Raw genomic sequence first — 20,451 nt, 5'->3', positions numbered from 1 at the left:
CACTGCTCTACTACATAATCAGGTTACCTGAATTGATTTTTTCAATAAAAGTTTTAAAATAAAGCTGTAGTGTTGTTTTCTTTAGACCGACAAATTTATTATTCCACACTGTAGAAGTTTTCCAGAGTAGAAGACTTCTTAATATCCAAAGAATACTTAAACTTAGAAGACACTATCTTCTTAGAAGGATAAATTTCTAGTTTCCAGCAGAATTTCAGTCGTTTTTCTCAGGTAGTTTAGAAAAACTTCTCAGATGAATTTTCAATTCTTGTTCTATAATTATCCTTTTTGAGATAATTAAAATATTCACGTCTCTTTGCCGTTATTCAAATTTACAACTAATTCTGATGTATTAGTTAAGACAGTTGTTCAGTGTCCACAATAAACTTCCTGGCCTCTTCGTCCTTGTCAGAGTCCTCGACAAATATGACAGGTAGCTTAGACATATTCAAACTCGTTTTTACTCCAAGATGTCCTTACAGCAACTATCTTTTATTTTGAATTTTTCATCGTTGAGCAGGAAAATAAGTGGTTCGTCTAATCAGTGAGTTGAACCGGATTACGTGTTGTTAAAGAAGAGGAAAAAGAATAAAGAGCGGGAAGAAGGAAGAATAAGAGAAAGAAGAAAATGGTGGAAATAAAATTTTCACACATTTGCCGAATGTTTCAGCCCCTCTGGCAATTTACGTAACTTACCCAGAATATACCGATAATAGCGCAGTCTATATTCTGAAATGACTAATTGAAAAGTTGATACAAAAATAGAAAAAAGTTGACATTAAAAAAAAAGTTATTTGTCTTCTTTTAACCTTTTTAACTTTAAGTCCAGGTAGCAAAAGACAAAATAAACTCACTTTCAAAAATATTCAGTTAAATTCCATGAAAATGACAAAGATTTAATTAAAAACCAAAACTATTTACATTGTCTTTAGAATGCGATCTAGTCAGAAAGTAGGTTATCATTTTACATTCAATTTTATGATAAACTGATCTCTCATTTAAATCTCTAAAATATTTTTTTGTTTTATTTATTTTTACTGCCCAGTTTTTCAGGTTGTTTGCACAATCCCTCTAAAAATAAAAACAATCAGAAGCTTGGTGTTCTTTTTAGGTGAACTAGCATATGGTGTACTGAATAATAAATAATGTATGAATTTAAAAAAATAAGAATAGTTTCAAAAATAATATTTTTAAGTGATTTAAAATTCGACTAAAAGCATATCTTTATGATGTACGTACTCGTTACGAGACGGAGGTGTCATATAGCAAAAATCACATAAATTGATCAAGTATTTTTTTTTGGTAAATTCTTTCTTTTTTTTTTTTTACATGGGTGTCACCACTTATCAAGGCCCAGAGGCCACTCAAGGATAAGGGTTAATAGGTATAAATTAGTCATTGTGATTTTAGCATAGTAAACAGTGGGAATTTTGTAACTTGGATTACTTATGGGGACGATTCAATTAGAACTTGTTCACATTGGACTTTTTCTTTTTTTTTTTTTTTTCATAGGTATCAACACATTATCAAGGCCAAGAGGCCACTCAAGGATAAGGGTTAAAGAGTGTACAGTAGAAATTGGACAATATAATAATCATTAGTAATGAAAATTTGGTAAATTTGATAACTTATATGGAACGGCTCATCAAGAACTTATTTACGTTAGACTTGAAGACAACCATATTGTAGTCAGCTGGAAAGCAGGAAAACGGAAGACAATTTCACAGGCGTGCAGTTCTAATAAAAAAGCTTTGTTCATGGAATCTACGTTTAGGTTTAGGCACAGATAAAGAGTGGGGGGAATTATTGATAGTGTTTACAGCTAGACGAGTGTTTCTTGTGAAAGTTTTGCGAGGGGGGACTATAGATTGAAGCTCAGTCGAACACTTTTCATGAAAATAACGATACATCAGAGACAAACTCGCAACATCTCTTCTGTGAGATAGAGGTTGCAAGGAAGAGAAAAGGACATCTCCTACGAGGCTACGAAGTCTATTTTGAACTCTATCAAGGCAAGACAAGTCCTTTCTAGCAGCTCCTGCCCAGATGTGGCAACAGTATTCCATCCTTGGACGTACCTGGCTCTTATATAAATAGAGAATTGCATCAGCAGTGAGATATCTACTGGATCGATAGAAAGATCCCACCATTTTTCCAGCGGCCTTGGCAACAGATTTGATGTACGTGTTCCATTTAAGATCAGGAGTAATGGTCAAGCCCAGAAGCTTGTCAAAACTTGAGGCCTCCTGAAGACGAGAGCCATTCATTTCAATTGATGCCAGATGGGGATCAGAATGTTGATGATGTAAAGAGAGAAGCTTGGTTTTAGATGCATTAAAAGTAACCAGCCACTCCTTTCCCCATTGTACTACATGCTCAAGATCAGAGGGGAGAGAATTGGAGAGAACTTGGTCGTTTACTGTCTTAGATGTGCTACCATAAATAGTAGTGTCGTCAGCATAAATGTCTACAAATGATGTAAGGATGTGATTTGAAAGATCATTAATGTAGATCAGGAAAAGAGTTGGGCCCAGGATGGACCCCTGAGGGACACCGGCATTAATACTGTGGGCTTCTGATTTTTGCCCCTCAACTACTACTCTTATGAACCTATCAGAAAGAAATGATTTAATAATTGAGAAGACATTTCCAGCTATACCATAGCTAGAGATCTTATGAAGTAAACCTTTATGCCATACCCTATCAAAGGCCTTAGATATGTCAAGAGCAATTACCCTAGAAAGGTTGCCTCCGTCGAGAGATTTGCTAATCCTATGAGATATAACTGTAAGCACATCTGCTGTAGATCTAGCAGAACGGAAACCATATTGAGTGTCACTAAGAAGGTTATTTTTGTTGAGATGGTTGATTACTTCTGTATTTAACACAGATTCCAGTAACTTACTCATGACGCACAGGAGACTTATTGGCCTGTACTGAGAGGGGGAAGAGCGATCACCTGAATTCTTAAATACAGGGCATACTGATGAAATTTTCCAGGGAGATGGGAAACTATTCTCCTTAAGACAACGTTTAAATAGTTTTGTAAGTATGGGCGCTAGTTCAGGTTGAAGTTTTTTGAGTAATATAATTGGAATACCGTCAGGGCCAGTTGCTTTACTGGAATCAAGGTTTTTGATTAGCTTGGCAACATCACGTACAGATATACGTATATCACATAGTGTGTTTTCAGATACAGGAGGAAATATTGGGGGTTGGCGGCCTTGATCGCAAAAGGTAGAATTAGCTGCAAAGTTCTTGACAAAGAGTTTGGCTTTGTCTGATGCTGACGAGATTACCTCAGGTCCATTGATGATAGTTGGGATGGAGCACACGCTTCTGTTCAGAATTCTGTTTGCTATTTGCCAAAACTGGTGGGAACCAAGCCGCTGCTCAGCTACTTTGGACTTAACAGATTGAGCATACAACCATCTTGCGCTCTTTATTACTTTCTTACAATGGTTGCTGGCAGTCCTGAAAGCGGCTTTAGTTTCCATACATCTATTACGTTGGAAACAGTGGAAAAAGTGATTTCTGTGCGCAATGGCAGCAGCACATTCTGGAGAGAACCATGGCTGGCTGTTAGGTTTTTGCTGAAACTTTTTCGAGGGTATGAAACGATCAATACCTACAATTAACCATTCCGTCAGGTCTAATACTATAGAGGACACATCCTTTTTAAATATGGAATGCAGAGGTAGATCAGTTATAAATGTACGGAAGCTATTCCAGTCAGCCTTAGTGTATCGATATACTGTACGATGGAGAGGTACGTCTGGGGACTTATTACATTTCATTTTTATCTTAATTGATACAACAGAGTGGTCGGAAGATCCAAGAGGCGACAGAACAGAAACTGAACATAGTTCAGGGCAAGTTGTGAGAAAAAGGTCTAGTAGGCTCGCATACTGGCCGTCATTGTCGGGCACACGGGTGGGTCCTGAACAATCTGAGTGAGATCATAGGCAATGGAGAAATCATGACAGAACCTCCCCTCATCATCGGTCTTGTTTGAGTGGGTCAACCATTCAACGTTGTGAACATTGAAGTCTCCACATACGTGAATGTTAGCTGAAGGATAAGCAGATAGGACTTGGTCAATTTTCTCAGATATGCTTTTAAAGATAGTAACTCCGCTGTTGTGGGGGCGATAGAGAGTAAATAAAAATGCCGTAGTGTGAGCTAAAGCAACCCGGAAGCACATATAGGGTAAGTTAGGATCTTCCCTGGAGATGTCCCTACCACATGGAAAGCTATCTTTAATATAGGCACATATTCCATGCCCATGGCGATCTTGGGGGTCAGATTTAGAAGTTAAGTTAGAGTATCCTTTAATTGCAAACTCTTCTAGGGAAATAGCCTGTCCAATGCCAGTTTCACTTAAAAATAAAAGGTCTGGTTTAGTCTCCTGTAATTGGGTTTCAACCTCTGGAAGGTTAGAACATAGACCCCTCATGTTGGAGAAGGAGACATGGTAGTAGGGGTCTACGTTGGAAGTTGGAGAACCGGGTTTAATCGTGTATTTTTTCTTGAAACTTGTCATGATGAAATTTTGAAATTTGTGGACTAGGTCGTCAGATTTACTTAGAGCAGGACAGAGAGGGGAAATTAAGAGAGAAAAAGAAACAAAGAATTTATTTTTTTTTTATTTGTAGCTAATGATAAGGTAAAACCGTAACAATTACCCACTAGTATGGCATCGAGAGGCCCCACCAGAGACTACTGCATGGTCCAGAATCCATTCACCAAATGGCAATATAGCAGCCCCAGTACTTTGCACCTGCTGATAGGACAGCCTCCTTAGTGGTTAATCCAAGGTTCGGGTCCCTGACTATCAGGCGGATAACGTCAGCCCAGACAAAACGTTTACCTCCAGCACCCTTACTAGTGACATGGCTACAAGGATAGACATAGAAACAGAAAATTTCCGCCATCTCAGCCAACTGTTCGCACAAAATACTGCCAACCTAGAAAACAGCTTTTTCTTCTCCTTTTGTCAGAAAAATCACTCATTAAAAAATGAGGACTGAGGGACAAATAAGAAGAAGCGAGAGTAACAGGAGCTGCCGATAACGCATCCAGGGATAAGGGTTATTGTGTGTACAGTAATCAATGAGATAGTATTGTAGTAATCATTAGTATTGGAGATTTCATAGAGTGTCTTACTTAAGGGGGCGGTTTGTCAGGAATTTGCTTATGTTGGACTTGAAGACATCCAAGTTGTAGTCAGGTGGGAAACAGGCAAATGGAACAGAGTTCTACAGTCGTGCACTTCTGACAAAGAAGCTCTGCTCATGGAATCTACGTTTGGTTTTAGGCACAGATAAAGAGTGGGGAAAATTATTGACAGTAGTTTCAGCCAGACGGGTGTTTCTCGTGAAAGATTGGTGAGGGGGGGACAAGAGATTGGAGCTCAGACGAACACTTGCCATGGAAATAACGATAAAAAAAGACTGGCTCGCAACGTCTCTTCTGTGGGAAAGAGGTTGCAGGGAAGAGAAAAGGGCATCCCCTACTAAGCTACAAAGTCTATTTTGTACTCTGTCAAGACAGGATAGGCTGTTTTTAGCAGCTCCTGCCCAGATATGGCAGCAGTATTCCATCCTTGGACATACTTGGCTTTTATATAGATAGAGAATTGCATCAGTAGTGAGATAACTTCTGGAGCGGTAGAAGGATCCTACCATTTTCCCAGTGTCCTTGGCAACAGACCTGATGTACGTGTTCCATTTCAGATGCCAGATGGGGATCAGAGCGTTGATGATGTAAAGATAGAAGCTTGGTTTTGGATGCATTAAAAGTGACCAGCCACCTCTTCCCCTACTGTATCATGCGCTCAAGATCAGAGGAGAGAGAATTAGAGAGAACTTTGTCATTTACGGCCTTTGATGTGTTGCCATAGATGGTCGTGTCATCAGCATAGATGTCAATGAATGATTTAAGTATGCGTTTTGGGAGATCATTGATGTATATCAGGAAGAGAGTTGGGCCCAGGATGGACCCCTGAGGGACTCCAGCATTAATACTGTGGGCCTCTGATTTCTGCCCATCAACCACTATTCTTATAAACCTATCGGGGAGAAATGATTTAATGATTGAGAAAACATTTCCAGTGATACCGTAGCTGGAAATCTTGTGAAGTAGGCCCTTATGCCATACCTTATCGAAGGTCTTTAATATGTCAAGAGCAATTGCCCTGGATAGGAAGCCTTTGTCAAGAGATTTACTAATCATATCAGATATAACTGTTAGCACATCTGCTTGTAGATCTTGCGGAGCGGAAACCATATTGCATGTCACTAGGAAGGTTGTTTCTGCTGAGGTGGTTCACTACTTCTCTATTTAATATGGATTCCAGCAACTTACTCATGACACACACAGGAGACTTATTGGTCTGTACTGAGAGGGAGATGGCTTTTCACCTGAATTCTTAAATACATACTGATGAGGTTTTCCAGGGTGTTGGAAAGTACTTCTCCTTAAGGCAACGCCTAAACAGTTTTGTAAGTATGGGGGCAAGTTCTGGTTGGAGCTTTTTCAGCACTATAACTGGAATCAAGGTTCTTGATTAGCTTGGGGACCTCACACAGATATTTTTATGTTGCATAGCGTGTTGTCTGTTATAGGAGGAAATACGGAGAGTTGATGGCCTTCGTCGTATAGGATAGAATTAGCTGCAAAGTTCTTGGCAAATAGTCTGGCCTTGTCTGATGCTGATGAGATGACCTCAGGTCCATTGATGATGGTTGGGATAGAACGCACACTTCTGTTCAGAATCCTATTTGCTATTTGCCAAAACTGGTGGGAACCAAGCCGCTACTCAGCTACTTTGGATTTAACAGACTGAGCATATAGCTCTCTTGCATTTTTTATTACTCTTTTACAGTGGTTGCTGGCAGTCCTAAAAGCAACTTTAGTCTCAGTACATCTATTACGTTGGTAGCTATGGAAAAAGTGAGTTCTGTGTGCAATGGCAGCAGCACATTCTGGGGAGAACCATGGTTAGGTTTTTGCTTGAATTTTTTTGGATGGTATGAATCAGTCTATGCCTACAATTAACCATTTGGTCAGGTCTGATATTATATAGGACACATCCTTTTTAAACATGGAATGCAGAGGTAGATCAGATATGAATGTATGGAAGCTATCCCAGTCAGCCATAAAGTATCAATATACAATATGGTGGAGAGGTACGTCTGAAGACTTATTACATTTTATTTTTATCTTAACTGCTACAATGGAGTGGTCGGAGAATCCCAGAGGAGATAGAACGGAACATGAAAATAGCTCAGGGGAAGTTGTGAGGAAAAGGTCTAGAAGGCTTGCATACTGACCGGTAGTATGGGCCACACGGGTGGATTCGTGAACAATCTGAGTGAGGTCATAGGCAGTGGCAAAATCATGACAGAACCTCCCCTCGTCATCGGTCTTATTTGAGTAGGTCAGCCATTCCACATTATGGACATTGAAGTCACCGCAAATGTGAATGTTAGCCGAAGGATGAGCAGACAGGATGTGGTCAATTTTCTCAGATATGCTCTTAGTTGTGGGGGCGATAGAGGGCAAATATAAATGCAGTGGTGTTAGTAAGTGCAAGCCGGAAGCACATATAAGGTAAATTAGGATCTTCTCTGGAGATATCCCTACCACATGGAAAGCCATCTTTAATGTAGGCACATATTCCATGCCTATGGCGATCTTGGGGGTCAGATTTAGATGTTAAGTTAGAGTATCCTTTAATTATGAATTCGTCTAGGGAAGTTTCACTTAGAAAGAATATGTCCGGTTTCGTCTCCTGTAATTGTGTTTCAACCTCTGGAAGGTTGGAACGTAGACCCCTGATGTTGGAGAAGAAGACCTGGTAGTAGGGGTCTACGTTGGAGGATGGGTTATTTTTTTTTTACTTGGTTTCCACCGTAACATTTTCCTTTAAAATGATGACTTTTTTTGTAAGTTTTTGGGTATGCTGAAAATTAATACCGCATTTAAATTTTCTGCAAACAAGTAGTTTTCTGGAATTCCTTATGTTATAAGTAGTGGTCATTATGATATGCGCGCTTGCGCATACAACTAGGAGTGTCAAAATTCGCCATTAAAAAAGGGGTGAGACTCACTATCTTTCGAAGCTTATAACAATATGATTAAATGAATAAAATAATTTAAACCCTAATTTTTTTTTTCAATAAAAGGAGCAAAGATCAAACTTTAAAATAATAAAAGGTTTTAGCGAAAAATATACAATTTTTTTTTTTTAAATCGGTTTTCTTTAAAACAGATTTCACAAAATTCAACGAATTTAAACTTAATCTAAATATAATAAATATATATAAATTAAAAAAAATCACTTACCTATATAAAATACTAATCGATGGATGCTTCCATTCTCCATTTATGAGAATTTGTCCATATTTATATTTTATATTCCATGTATTTTTTAAATAAAAGAATTTTTTTAAACAACTATTTGAAAAAACCGCCATTACATAAGCGTGAAGTGGTGTTTCTTCCTGTTTTGAAATACGGATGGATAAAAAGACGTAAAAACAACACATATACATAAGCAGTCAAGCCTTGTGCATGAAGAAATATGTGTCACCGTAGGTGAAAAATAATCAAATTTTACTTAGGTATTTGCCTTAAAAAAATAAAAAACACGACGAATTTTTTTTTTTTCTTCTCTCAAAGAAATACATGAGTTTTTTTTATTTAATATATTTATTTCTTCTTTATGGAGTGAATTTTTTTGTTTTAAATATCTAAAATACATTGAATGAAAGAGAAAAAATTGTCGTAATTCTACGCAATTTTCTGGACAATATAACAAGTTTCATTTAAAAAAATATATATAAGTTTCATTAAAAAAAAAAAAAATTCAACGTGGTTTTTAAAAAAAGGTTTTAAACTGTTCTTTTTTTCGTTTTAAATTAGCTTATTTTATTGATTTTTTATCTTTAATTTCAGAGGTGAGAAAATTGATTATTTTCATTTGAATCGACATTTCAAAATGGGGGGGGGGTGAATTAAAAAAAAAAAAACGCTTGTCTAGAATACTATATTTGGTTTATTGGAAAAAGCATAAAATTTCACATTGAACCTGAAAATATCGTAAAAATTGAACCATTAGAAAAATTTTGATAGATTTTTAAAGTTTAAAAATTGAAAAAAAAAATTCACTCGTAAAATTCAACTGACTTTATTACGTAAAATCATGGCTGCATGAATGCGCGCAAACACTTTGTAAACACTGTTTTTAAAAAATAATATTTCTATTATTTTTTAAACAACTTTAATAGTTTATTTTGGAAGTATATTCCATAAAGAAAATAAACAACCCACTTTGAAAAGAGAAATTACGAGTTTTTTTTTAAATATTTTATTCGCAGTTTTGTGTCAAAAATTCACAAAAAATCCTGATACACCTAAGCCTATAGCATAAGGAATTAGACTGCTTAATTAATATCCAGAAAACTACTTGTTTGCGGAAATTTAAATGCGATATTCGTTTACAGCATACCTGAAAACCTATAAAAGTCCTCATTTTTAAGGAAAATGTTAAGATTAAGTAAAAAATCTGGGGGTTTTTGGGGGTTTTTTTTAACTAAGAAAATCAAAAGTTACAATTTTAGCGATTATAAAGTTTTCACTTAGAATACAAACAAAATCTCGGTAGTCGATTAAAGTTGTTGTCCTTAAATTTTAACATTCTAAAATAAGAGCGGTTGGTTCCCGTGTCATAAAATTTGATTTTTTTAGTTAAAAAAAAACTTTTATCAGTTTATGTGATTTTTGGAATATGATATCTTCGTTCCGTGACGGGTACGCACATCATAAAGATTTGTCTGTGTTTTTATTTTTTAAATTAAGTCGAATTCTAAGAACCGCTTTTTAAAACACACACACACACACACACATATATATATATATATATATATATATATATATATATATATATATATAAATTAATTTTATCTGTAAAAAGGCATTGTTTACGCATTGCATGAAATTAAATCTTAAAATTATTTGCTTTTCTTCATGAAAACCCTGCTGCAATTCAATAATATATTATAACTAAGTTCAGATTAATAAATCGAAGGATGTTTTATGTTTGGTGAAGAAAAGTCTAAAACCGGAATTAAAGCCACTTCCTTTCTTGAATCAATCAAAACGTTTAGATACAAATAATAATAAAAATAAATTATTTTAAAATGAAAAGAAATTTAATTTCTATTTAATAATTCAACTTATTTCTATAGATGAGTTTAGTAACAATTCACGATTTATTTTAACATGCAAGCTGAGCTGATCTAAATAATAATAATAATAATAATAACCTTGTTCATTTTGTTCCAAGAAAAACCTTTTAAGGAAGCCTTTGAAAACGTTTGTTGCTTAGTTATTAAAATTATGTAATTTTATAAAATCTACAGAAAGATTTTCAACTGATTAAAGGTTAACTTGATTGAAGATTAATTAAAACTGAAATTGGCTGCACACACCAGCGGCTGATGACCAGCAGCACATATGATGACGGAAGGACCTCAACATTTCCAAACTACTTAAGGCGAAACGAAGGCTTCGCTTCGCATATTATATGTTTTTTAAATCTCGAATAAAATATTTTCTATTCGGTACACCATCTTGTTGTTTATAGATAAATCAAACCTTTTTTAGCGCCATTATATATATAAAAAAAAAAAAATTCGAAGTCTGAAAATGAGAGCAAGATCACAATTGTCACTTCTTAAGCTTGTTTACATTTCGTAGACATTGAAAGAATTTAAGACTTGATCGGGATTTTCGAACATCTAAGTTGGAAATAAATCAAGAAATAAATAAGTGAATATGAAGTAAATTTGTCATTGAAAGGAAAGATTTAGATAAATGATTATTTAGACACACAAAACTGACAGGTTTGTGTGTCTATTTTTTACTGACAAGCCTTTTTTCTTCTTTTCAAAATATGTTTGTTTAATAAAAATACTACTTACCGGAACCCGAGGGTCCTGGTGATATTGTAGCTGCTGCCATTAAAATACTGTGAATTTTGTTACTTTATAATGCGATTAAATTGATGATAAATATGTTAAGAGGCTCAAAAATACAAGGGTATGTCTTTAAGGGAGAAAAAGGGGAAAAGAAATAACAGTTAACTAATGTTGTTTGTACGAAAAGAAAATCATCATGGCAGAACAAAGAATCACGTTTTGTGCAGCGAGATTTGCGCGAGACTTATGGTGATCGCGAGATTTTGTCAAATAACACGAAAAAGAAAATGTGAATCAACATCGGAGAAGGAAAGAAAAAACATAACAACCCTCGGCTGCTCTGTATCAACAGACAAGAAGAATGAATTCCGGGTAAGTTGGAACACTCTTTTCACTTTGCATGAATTAAATTTTACTTAGATATTGGGAGCAATAACACCAATTATCTTTTTTTCCTTTGAGTGTTTTAATTTCTTTATTTTCGCTAAATTAAAAGATGAATTAATATTGAAATTGATGGATTATCATCATTTTTAGTTAGTGAAATGGGTGAAGTAAGTGGTTGTTCTTAAATAGGTTCCACATTTTAGTCATTTTAGTGGTGACTGGTGCGATTTAGTTGAAATGTTGTAGTCGAAAAAATATTTCCAATTTTAAAAAATCAGTGGAAAAAATTTTTTTAAAAGTTTTTTGTATGTGTAATATTTGTTATTATTTAAAAAAAAAAAAAAAAAAGTGGGGGTGACTTTTGACCATCACATCAACAATAATCCCTGTTGGGTTATGTTTAATTTGTTATTAATTCATAATATAATAATATAATTTATAATATAATGTTTCCATGAACGAAAACAATATTCGTTGACAGTATGTTTATCTTTTTCTTCTTTTTTTTTTGTATTTTATTTGCTGTGATAATCAGTAAAATATCAGTAAAAAAAATGATTATTTTTAATTCTGCAAATTAAAATAAAATGGCATTGTTAATTTTAAGAAAAATGAGGGTGTTGTTTAACAACCAAGCACCAACATAAGTTACATAGAATAAAATTAAAACACAATATGCTTTTTCTGAAGTACTGTAATTTATTTTTCATATTTCAATTTTTAAAAATTTACCAATGTTACTACTTTATAAATGCTAAAAATTTTGCTTAAAATTTAAAAAAATTCAATTTCAATTTTCGTGCACCTGTTATTTTTTATTGATAAGAGTTAAAAAAAAAATGTTTCTGGTTTGTTTTTAATCTAATATTATTCCAATAATAAATGATCTTTAAACGAATGTAGTAATATGACTCAAATGTTGCTCTAATTATTATTATTATTATTATTATTATTATTATTATGTTACTGATTTTTGAATTATGTCAAGAGATTGATCCCACCAGCGGGCATTCTCGAACTGATCGTCATTCCCGGCGTTAATCATCGTTTGGTCGTGTGCGTTGTTATTTAGCTGCACGACACCCACCTCCCCACCGTGTGTACAAGTATAAATACCTACAAGTTTAAATAATAGCATTTTTCTTTTCTAAACTTGAATTTCAAATGTTTAAAAACAACATATGATGACAGGCATTTACAAGTCCTTGAAAAGGTGTGTGATTTAAATAACCAATCGAAATAAAAATATTTAATTTCGTGACCAATCAAATCTGATTATTTGACATCACCCTTTTACTTTTTTCTTTCGTTCATGAATTAAAAAAACATTTCAAAGCTTGTTAGAATATGAGAAAATTATCCCGAAACGTCACATTTGTATCAATTTTTTTAACAATTCATTTTAAAAATGAACTTTACGCAATTTTTATTGCACTTTTTAAAAGTTTGATCCGTATACTATTTGTGTGTGTGTCTCTCTCTCATATATATATATATATATATATATATATATATATATATATGTGTGTGTGTGTATGTATGGACTAGGGCTCCGATGTTCGTGTTTATGTAAAAATCGAACTACCGAACTGACTGAAACGAAATAAATACATCATTTACAGTATTAAAACAATTACGTCTGATGGGAACTTTGACGAATAATGGGTAAAAGAAATGTTGACAGTGTAAACAAAATTCGATAATAAAAATGTGTAGGCGATAAAAATTGTTTAATTTTTTTTTTTTTTTTTTTTTAATATTATTAAATGCGGAACCATTTGGAGTTAAAATCTCAAGACCAGACACTGTCAGTTTAACCATATTTTTAAAATGTTAACCATTATTTTTTATACCTACAGTATTTCATGCTTATGCAGTCATCAATATAGGAAATTACTAATCGAGATTACGAACGCAGTCACAAAGACACCCTTAACTTCATAGGCTAGTATCTTTACCTCAAAGCCACCTACAATTAACACAAGAATTGACTCAACATTAAACAGCATAAGACGATGAAAACGCGTTTGTTTATTTATTTATTTATTTATTTATTTATTTTTCATTATTAAATGAGGAATCATATCGAGTAAAAATTTATACATGTATTCGGAAATATCAAGTTTAACAAACTGGAAGTCTTATGTAAAAATGAAACTGAGTTTAGCTGAAACAATACGAAATTCTGTAAATACATTTTATCATTCAGTACAAGACTTTACTTCGTTTCAATATTCATGGTTTTCGATCCAGGTTTTCGTATCCCTGAGGCCACCTTTTATTGTTCTTGACAAAAAAAAAAAAAAAAAAAGTATCAAAACGTCTTCTCACGTAATAATACATTGATTTTTTTTAAAACTCCGAAACATTTCTCGTTCATTAATCATGTTGTCTGACGTTAATCTATATTATTGCCGTTTTGCATACACGCACCTGACTTGTCCTGGCTCAGAATTGGTCATGTTTTTTTTTGGGAGGTTTTTTTTTAATTATACCCCAAACAAGGCACATTGCCACTTAGGTGTAGGTGGCTACTGGGATACTATGTAGGGAGTTGGGCAGCAAGATGTCGGTTCACGTTACACTTTAACTTCTGCATGTCAGTACAGTTGGGGAAGCAGGGACCTGGAAGGGAATTCCATAGTCTAGCGGTTCTGGGGAAGAAACTACTGGAGTAAAACGATCTTTTACATCTAGGGATCTCTAGTGTGTGGGGGTGGGATTTAGCTGTCTGTCGGGTTTGTCGAGGGTGTTTATGTCGTGGGAGCACAAGTGCCTGCAGTTCGGCAGAGCATTCACCATTAAAATATTTGTAGAACAGGTAGAGGGACACAACATTTCGCCATGGGACAGAGGCTGAAGCTTAGATGACAGTTCAGGACCTATCAGATTGGCGACTCTCTTTTGAATTTTGTCTAGTAGCAGATGCACCAGCCCAAATATGACAACAATACTCCATACATGGGCAAATTGTGGCCTTATAGAGGTACAGGATACTTTCCGGTGTTAGTAGTTTTCTAGCACGGTAGATAGAGCCTATCTTCTTCGCAGCGGTCCTGGCAATGTTTCCTGTGAACATTAGGCCAAGGAGTTTGAAAGATGTACTTTCAGATAAAGAGTCATTGGCTGTGGCTATTGGTGGTAGAGAAGGTTTCTTGTAATTATTGAAGGAAACAAGTTCAGTCTTGGCAGTATTGAATGTGACCATTCATTTTTGTCCCCATTCCACTACAGATTGGAGGTCATCCTCTAGTGCTTCTGTCATTTCTTTAGATATGTGTTCATTTGTTTTCCTGTCATGTCTGTTATCGAGTGTGGTGTCATCAGCATATATACCCATCTCAGAGGCAATTTTGTCAGGGGGGGGGTTCATTTATGAATATTAGGAATGATAGAGGTCCAAGGATAGACCCTTGGAGCACTCCCGCATTTATATCATATTGTTTAGATGTACGACCGTCGAGGACAACCTGGATTTTTCTCTTATCTCTAAGAAGGATTTAATTATATTAAGTATTCTTCTAGTGATACCGTATGATCTAATTTTCCTGAGGAGACCCTCATGCCATACCCTGTCAAAAGCCTTAGATATATCTAGAGCTACTGCTCTACCCTCCCCCGCTTTGTCCAGTGAACAGTATATACGTTCAGAGATTACAGTTAGGATGTCTGCTGTGGAACAGGCTTGCCTAAATCCATATTGTTGGTCAGTCAGAAGTTTAGCATCTGTAAGGTGATGGACTAGAGCTTGGTTAATTATGGACTCAAATATTTTGGCGAAAAGTGAGAGGAGGATAATGAGGCGATAATTTACTGGGTCAGTTCTTTTGTCAGAATTCTTGAATACTTGAATACCACAGAAGCAGTTTTCCAGCAGTCCGGAAAGCATGATTCATTAAGGCATTTGTTGTAGAGTTTGGAGAGAACTGGAACTACTACTAAATGTTTACATTTTTTTAATGGAATTAAAAATAAATAAATAAAACTTAGATTTGCCGTATTTTATTTGCGATATTTAGATAAAAATTAATAAAAAATTCGATATGTATTTATTTATCAAAGTTACCTATAGACAGGAACCCCAGACCGACGAGATCTTATCTAATCTGATCTAAAAGTGCGGCCCACTTTTCTTACAAGGGAAAAATCATGTTTGTTAAATTCTTGGAATCTGCGATGTTTGGCGATTGTATCGTAAGCGTTATGACTAATCCCCCTGTATTTAATGTAATAACCAGCCTTTTATATATATATACTATCAAAAGTACCCGTCGTTGACTGGGTTAAAAAAGTCTACAGAAAATGGACTCTGATTTATGAAAGTATGATAGGTTATGAAAAGGAAGGGTTGTAAATTTGGGTTGAATTTGGGGGTATCAAAACCAAAGCAAAATATGATGAAAGTACAAATAAAATAGATAGACCCCATAATTTATTATACCATACCTATTCACACTGAAACACTTATCACAATATTCTGTTGATCTATATTAAAAAACCTTGTTAAACTTTTTGACATATTTCCATTCTATGGAGGTTAGGTGACACGATACATCTTCTATTATTATATGTAATCAGTTTTTTAAAATAGTCAACCATATAGGAGCCCATTCGTGACCAGACACACACACAGACATTCAGCTTTATATTATATATATATATATTTCAGTCTCGAGAGACGATAGATACCCCTGTGGAAGAGTTTCTGCTTGAGTAGCCTATCGTGTAGCATGGGTTGCGCAATTTCCAACCACTCCTTTTTTTTTTTTTTTTTTGTACCGGCATTGCTAGAGTCCAGTGACAAGTAGATGCCAAGGACGATTGGAAAAAATACTGAGATAAGCAGAGAGACTATTTTTAGTTTTCTTCCTCCTAGTTTAGTTGCACAGCTGTCGACTCAGCGTGCCACGTTCCAACTTTTATCAGGGCTTCTGCATGCTAATACTTCTGTGAAAGGTATGAATTCATAAATCTTCTCTCCACTTATAGGTTGAGTAGTAGGGTAGACTCGACTCAAGTCTTGATTATGCAACTAGGCATATATTTGCAAATAAAAGGTAAAAACTGTATGATTTGTAACTATTGATGCATTCATTTTATTCTACTTTTTAACCAGTTTCTTGTAGAGTAAAAAAATCCCTGGAATATTTGTAATAGATTGAAAATGTTTTATGAGTCACAGTAACTTAATTTCAAGTTGCTTAATTATGAAGTTATAATTTGTAAAAAGAGGACAATGCATCACAGGATCTAATTCTAGTGAAACCTATTGTTCATCTGTGTACAATTGAGTGTGAGTGGAGTCGTTGATCAGACTTAATAAGTTTGAATTCAATCCAATGTGAAGTGGTTGAAGAGCAGCATCTCTTTTTAAATTTTGAAATAAGATTGATTTTTTTTTTTTTCCACAGAGGTTTTAATTTTAATTCCATTTTTTGTTGTTATTCAGCTAACAAAAATGGACATATTTTGTGAAACCTCTTCCTAATACTTCTTTTTTTTTTTTTAAATAGAATGCAAGTCTATAGAAAGTTAATATATTATTAATATAAAAGTATGAAAATATTTTTTCAGGAATATATATATATATATATATATATATATATATATAAATATAAGCCAATCAACATGATGATTTAAAAAAAATGAAAATAAAGCTTAGCTAACCAGGTTCCTCGCTCAACAGAGCTAAATCGAGGAAAATAAGATTTTTTAAAAAATCATGAATATAACGGGGGGGGGGAGAAAAAAGAATTTCAGTGCTGACATATTGATGTAAGTCGCACTGACCCTTTCATTTAAAAAATGAAAAAAAAAAAAAAAGAGACTATTTTTATTAAGTCTTTGAGACCTTCTCTTTGCAAGCAAAAAGAAAATCTTTTAGGACTTAATTTACTTTCTATGCAATTTTTCCCCCGTTTATTTTTCGCTTTTTTATTTTCTCCCCTGCCATATTCATGACTTTTTTTTCTTTTTTTTTATCGTATTTTCCTCGATTTAGCTCTGTTGAGCGAGGAACGGAACCTGGTTAGCTAACCTTTATTTTCATTTTTTATTTTTAAATCATATTGATTGGTCTGTATTTAGCCATTATTAAATTCTGTACCCCCCCCCCCAAAAAAAAAAAAAAAATTTTCAAATATTTTAAGACCAGGTACGCACCTGATTTAAACAATAGATTAAATGCATTAATAAAAATTAAAAGTAAAATCAGGACTGCCCAGACAAATCAGACCTTCTTAAATTCGTGCTTGAGCAACAAAGTTTGTCCCGCTTTTATTTTATTTAAAACTAGCGGGGGTACCCGGCGTTGCCCGAGTGTTTGTTTCCGGGACGGGGGGGGGGGAGTTTTAAAAAATGTTATGGTAGGTAAGTAGGAAGGATCAAACCCGGAGTCATGAGTAAAAGTAGGAAAATAAAGTGTGAAAAAAAAAAAACAAAAAAAAACATCTGCAACGTTAACAGTTCGGCCACCAAGAAAAGTCCATTCCAGTTGTTTAGGGAAAAAAAACAAAAAAAAACGACTACGGTAGGTCGGCGCGAACGTGAAAATATAATGTGAATTGTCCAGCACGCTAACCACTACGCCACAGAGCACTGCAGCTTAGTTTAGTGATTTTAAATAACTTCACATGAAAGAACTACGAAGCCAAACCGGTGTTCTCTTCTCAACTGTTCCTTGTGAACGATCCCCAAACGGTGTTAAGTGGTGGCAGGGGGAGGAGGAATTTATAAGAGAGAAAATATTTTACCACTTCCATTGATCTTAACCGATTTTGGCCGTGACTTCTCAGCAGAAAAAGTATAGAAATCTAAGATTATCGAGGAATTTGAGAAATAATAAGCCTATAACACACCTCAGATATTGTTCTGCCGTTTGTGCATATTATATTTGCATGAAATATCTTGATTTTTAATCCTATTAAGGTCAAAATCAGACGTGAAAAAATGAGTTCATTTTATTTATATAGAGATAAAGCGAGCTAAGTTACATCCTGGACAGAAAATGTAAAGTGATTTCATTTCCAATTTTTTGTCCAAGCTTTCTTGTAATCTGGCACGTTTAAACAAAAAATATCATGAAATGTGTAAAGATTCGGTTGGCAGTTTGTCGTTTTTTGACAAAATTACATTTTCTAGATATGTTGTAATAATTCATGAATTTGCAACATTTTATTTTCAAAAAATATGGTTGCTCGACGAACCCTAGTGTTACTCAGAAGGTCCTAAATCTCTCTTCCGCGCAGTTGTCTGAGCTTGAACTTAATATTCTTTTGCATGGCTTGGACTTCTGCATTCCTCCCATACCCCCAAAGCGTAAAGAGATATGTGCTGAATTTGAAGTCTTTTTGCTCAATTAGAAAGACTTTCTCCTGTTTCTGACTCTATGGTCAGTGATATTAAGGCAAAACTAAATGACATCGCACATTCTTATGCTGGCACGCCTATTTCGTTTTGTGAAGCAAAATGGCGAAGTGAACATTATCGTACAATCAAAGCACTTTGCCATAATAAATCTTTAGTCATCACAAAACCTGACAAAGATTCTGGCATTGTCATAATGGATCACTAGGATTATGTCAATAAAATGATGACTATCCTGGGTGACACCTCTAAATTTGTTAAATTAGGTCCAGTAGATACTCATGATTCTACCATCTCTGTCGAGACCAAGTTCCAAAAACGACTTGTCAAAACTGGTGTTCCCATTTTCATTTCTAATTTAATTCGACCCACCGGTTTTATTCGCCCCCATTTGTATGGTTTGCCGAATACCCATAAAAGGTGGGTACCGTTGAGACCCATATTATCTGTGATAGGGTCTTCTCAAACATAAGTTAGCTAAATGGTTGACAAGTATTTTAGAACCGGTTTTGGAACATTATAGTTTATTTTGCATTAAAGACTCTTTTAGCTTTGCTAACTTTATGCAAAATTATACTCATTCAGACAAATTTATGTGTTCGTTTGATATTTCTAGTTTTTTTACTTGCATCCAATTGTTAGAGAGATATTTGTGCTGACGCCTTATATTGGAGTAAACTTCTAACTCTCCCAATTCCAGAAAATATTTTTGTAGAATTGATGAAATTCACCACCATGTCGGTGGAATTCAGTTTTAATGATATTATGTACAGACATACAGACGGTGTGGCCATGGGTTCCTCATTGGGACCATTGTTGGCTAATATCTTTGTGGGTTTTCATGAAAAGGGTCTATTATCTGGTTTACATAAACCAGACATTTACTTTCATTACATTGATGACACTTTTTGCTTATTTGACAACGAGACGAATGTGGATGCTTTTTTTGTGTCTCTCAATAATGTTCATCCAGCCCTTAAGTTTACGGTAGACAAGGAAATGAATTCTACTCTTCCGTTTTTGGATGTTCTTGTGTCCAAGACATCCTTGTGTTTTTTTACTTCTGTTTATCATAAACCAACCTTTACCGGTCTCTATATGCGTTGGGACTCTTTTTGCCCTACAAATCAAAAATACAATTTAATTAAGACTTAAGCATATAGGAGCTTTATGATTTGTTCTTAAGTTAATCTGGATGACGAGCTTAAATTTATTACTAAGACCCTTTGTAACGATGGTTACCCCTTAGATATTGTTGAAACTAATATTAATAAGAAAGTTTCCAATGTTTATAAACCTAAAGAAATTATAGCTAATAGATGTTCTGGTTACCTACGTCTACCTTGGTTAGGTAATATCAGTGACCGATTTGCTAAGCAAATCTCTTTGTCTGTACAACGGTGTTATTTTGCATTGAGTCCACGTGTTGTTTTTTTCAACCAGACCTATGTTGTCGTCCATTTGCAAAGATGTTTTTCCCCTTACCATAATAATTCTATTATTTATTTATTTAAATGTAGTTACAGTGCGCACTAAGTTGGGCGAACATCGCAAAGATTGGATTTCCGTTTGAAACCACATGTACCATCAAGACGTTATGCAAATTTTTCACCCTGCATGTTCTGAATAATATGTATGATTCTGCGATTTGCGAGCACCTTATAAATAACCATGCGTGTGCCATGAATTTCAGCGCTAACACGTTTACAATCTT

The 20,451-nt window shown here is 34.6% G+C and overlaps 2 protein-coding genes across 23 annotated transcripts in view; one reads left to right on the top strand and one right to left on the bottom strand.

The window, feature by feature from the left end:
- Positions 1 to 20,451, bottom strand: part of LOC145276852 (aryl hydrocarbon receptor nuclear translocator homolog) — a 281,732-nt gene that overhangs the window by 254,896 nt on the left and 6,385 nt on the right. For 7 of the 21 annotated variants that reach the window (XM_080128236.1, XM_080128239.1, XM_080128219.1 and 4 more), the window contains exon 1: positions 10,989 to 11,213. The exons of 2 other annotated variants lie outside the window; for them this stretch is intronic. Coding sequence is in view for 12 of the 19 variants with exons in the window: in XM_080128219.1 (XP_079984345.1) it covers positions 10,989 to 11,028 (40 nt within the window). In the remaining 7 variants the exon portion in view is untranslated. Of the gene's footprint in view, positions 1 to 10,988; positions 11,274 to 20,451 lie in introns of those variants that run through there. 12 more of the 21 variants (XM_080128234.1, XM_080128221.1, XM_080128227.1 and 9 more) reach the window with 4 other exon arrangements.
- Positions 11,215 to 20,451, top strand: part of LOC145276854 (homer protein homolog 2-like) — a 145,493-nt gene continuing 136,256 nt past the window's right edge. For both annotated transcript variants that reach the window (XM_080128242.1, XM_080128241.1), the window contains exon 1: positions 11,215 to 11,357. In XM_080128242.1, the coding sequence (XP_079984368.1) occupies positions 11,347 to 11,357 (11 nt within the window). In that variant the 5' untranslated portion in view covers positions 11,215 to 11,346. The remainder of the gene's footprint in view (positions 11,358 to 20,451) is intronic.

This window comes from Euprymna scolopes, chromosome 5, assembly GCF_053919585.1.
Source record: "Euprymna scolopes isolate OS-2025 chromosome 5, ASM5391958v1, whole genome shotgun sequence".
NCBI classification, from domain to species: domain Eukaryota; kingdom Metazoa; phylum Mollusca; class Cephalopoda; order Sepiida; family Sepiolidae; genus Euprymna; species Euprymna scolopes.
The sequence above is the reverse complement of the archived record's forward strand: the minus strand, read 5'-3'. Positions and strand labels throughout refer to the sequence as shown.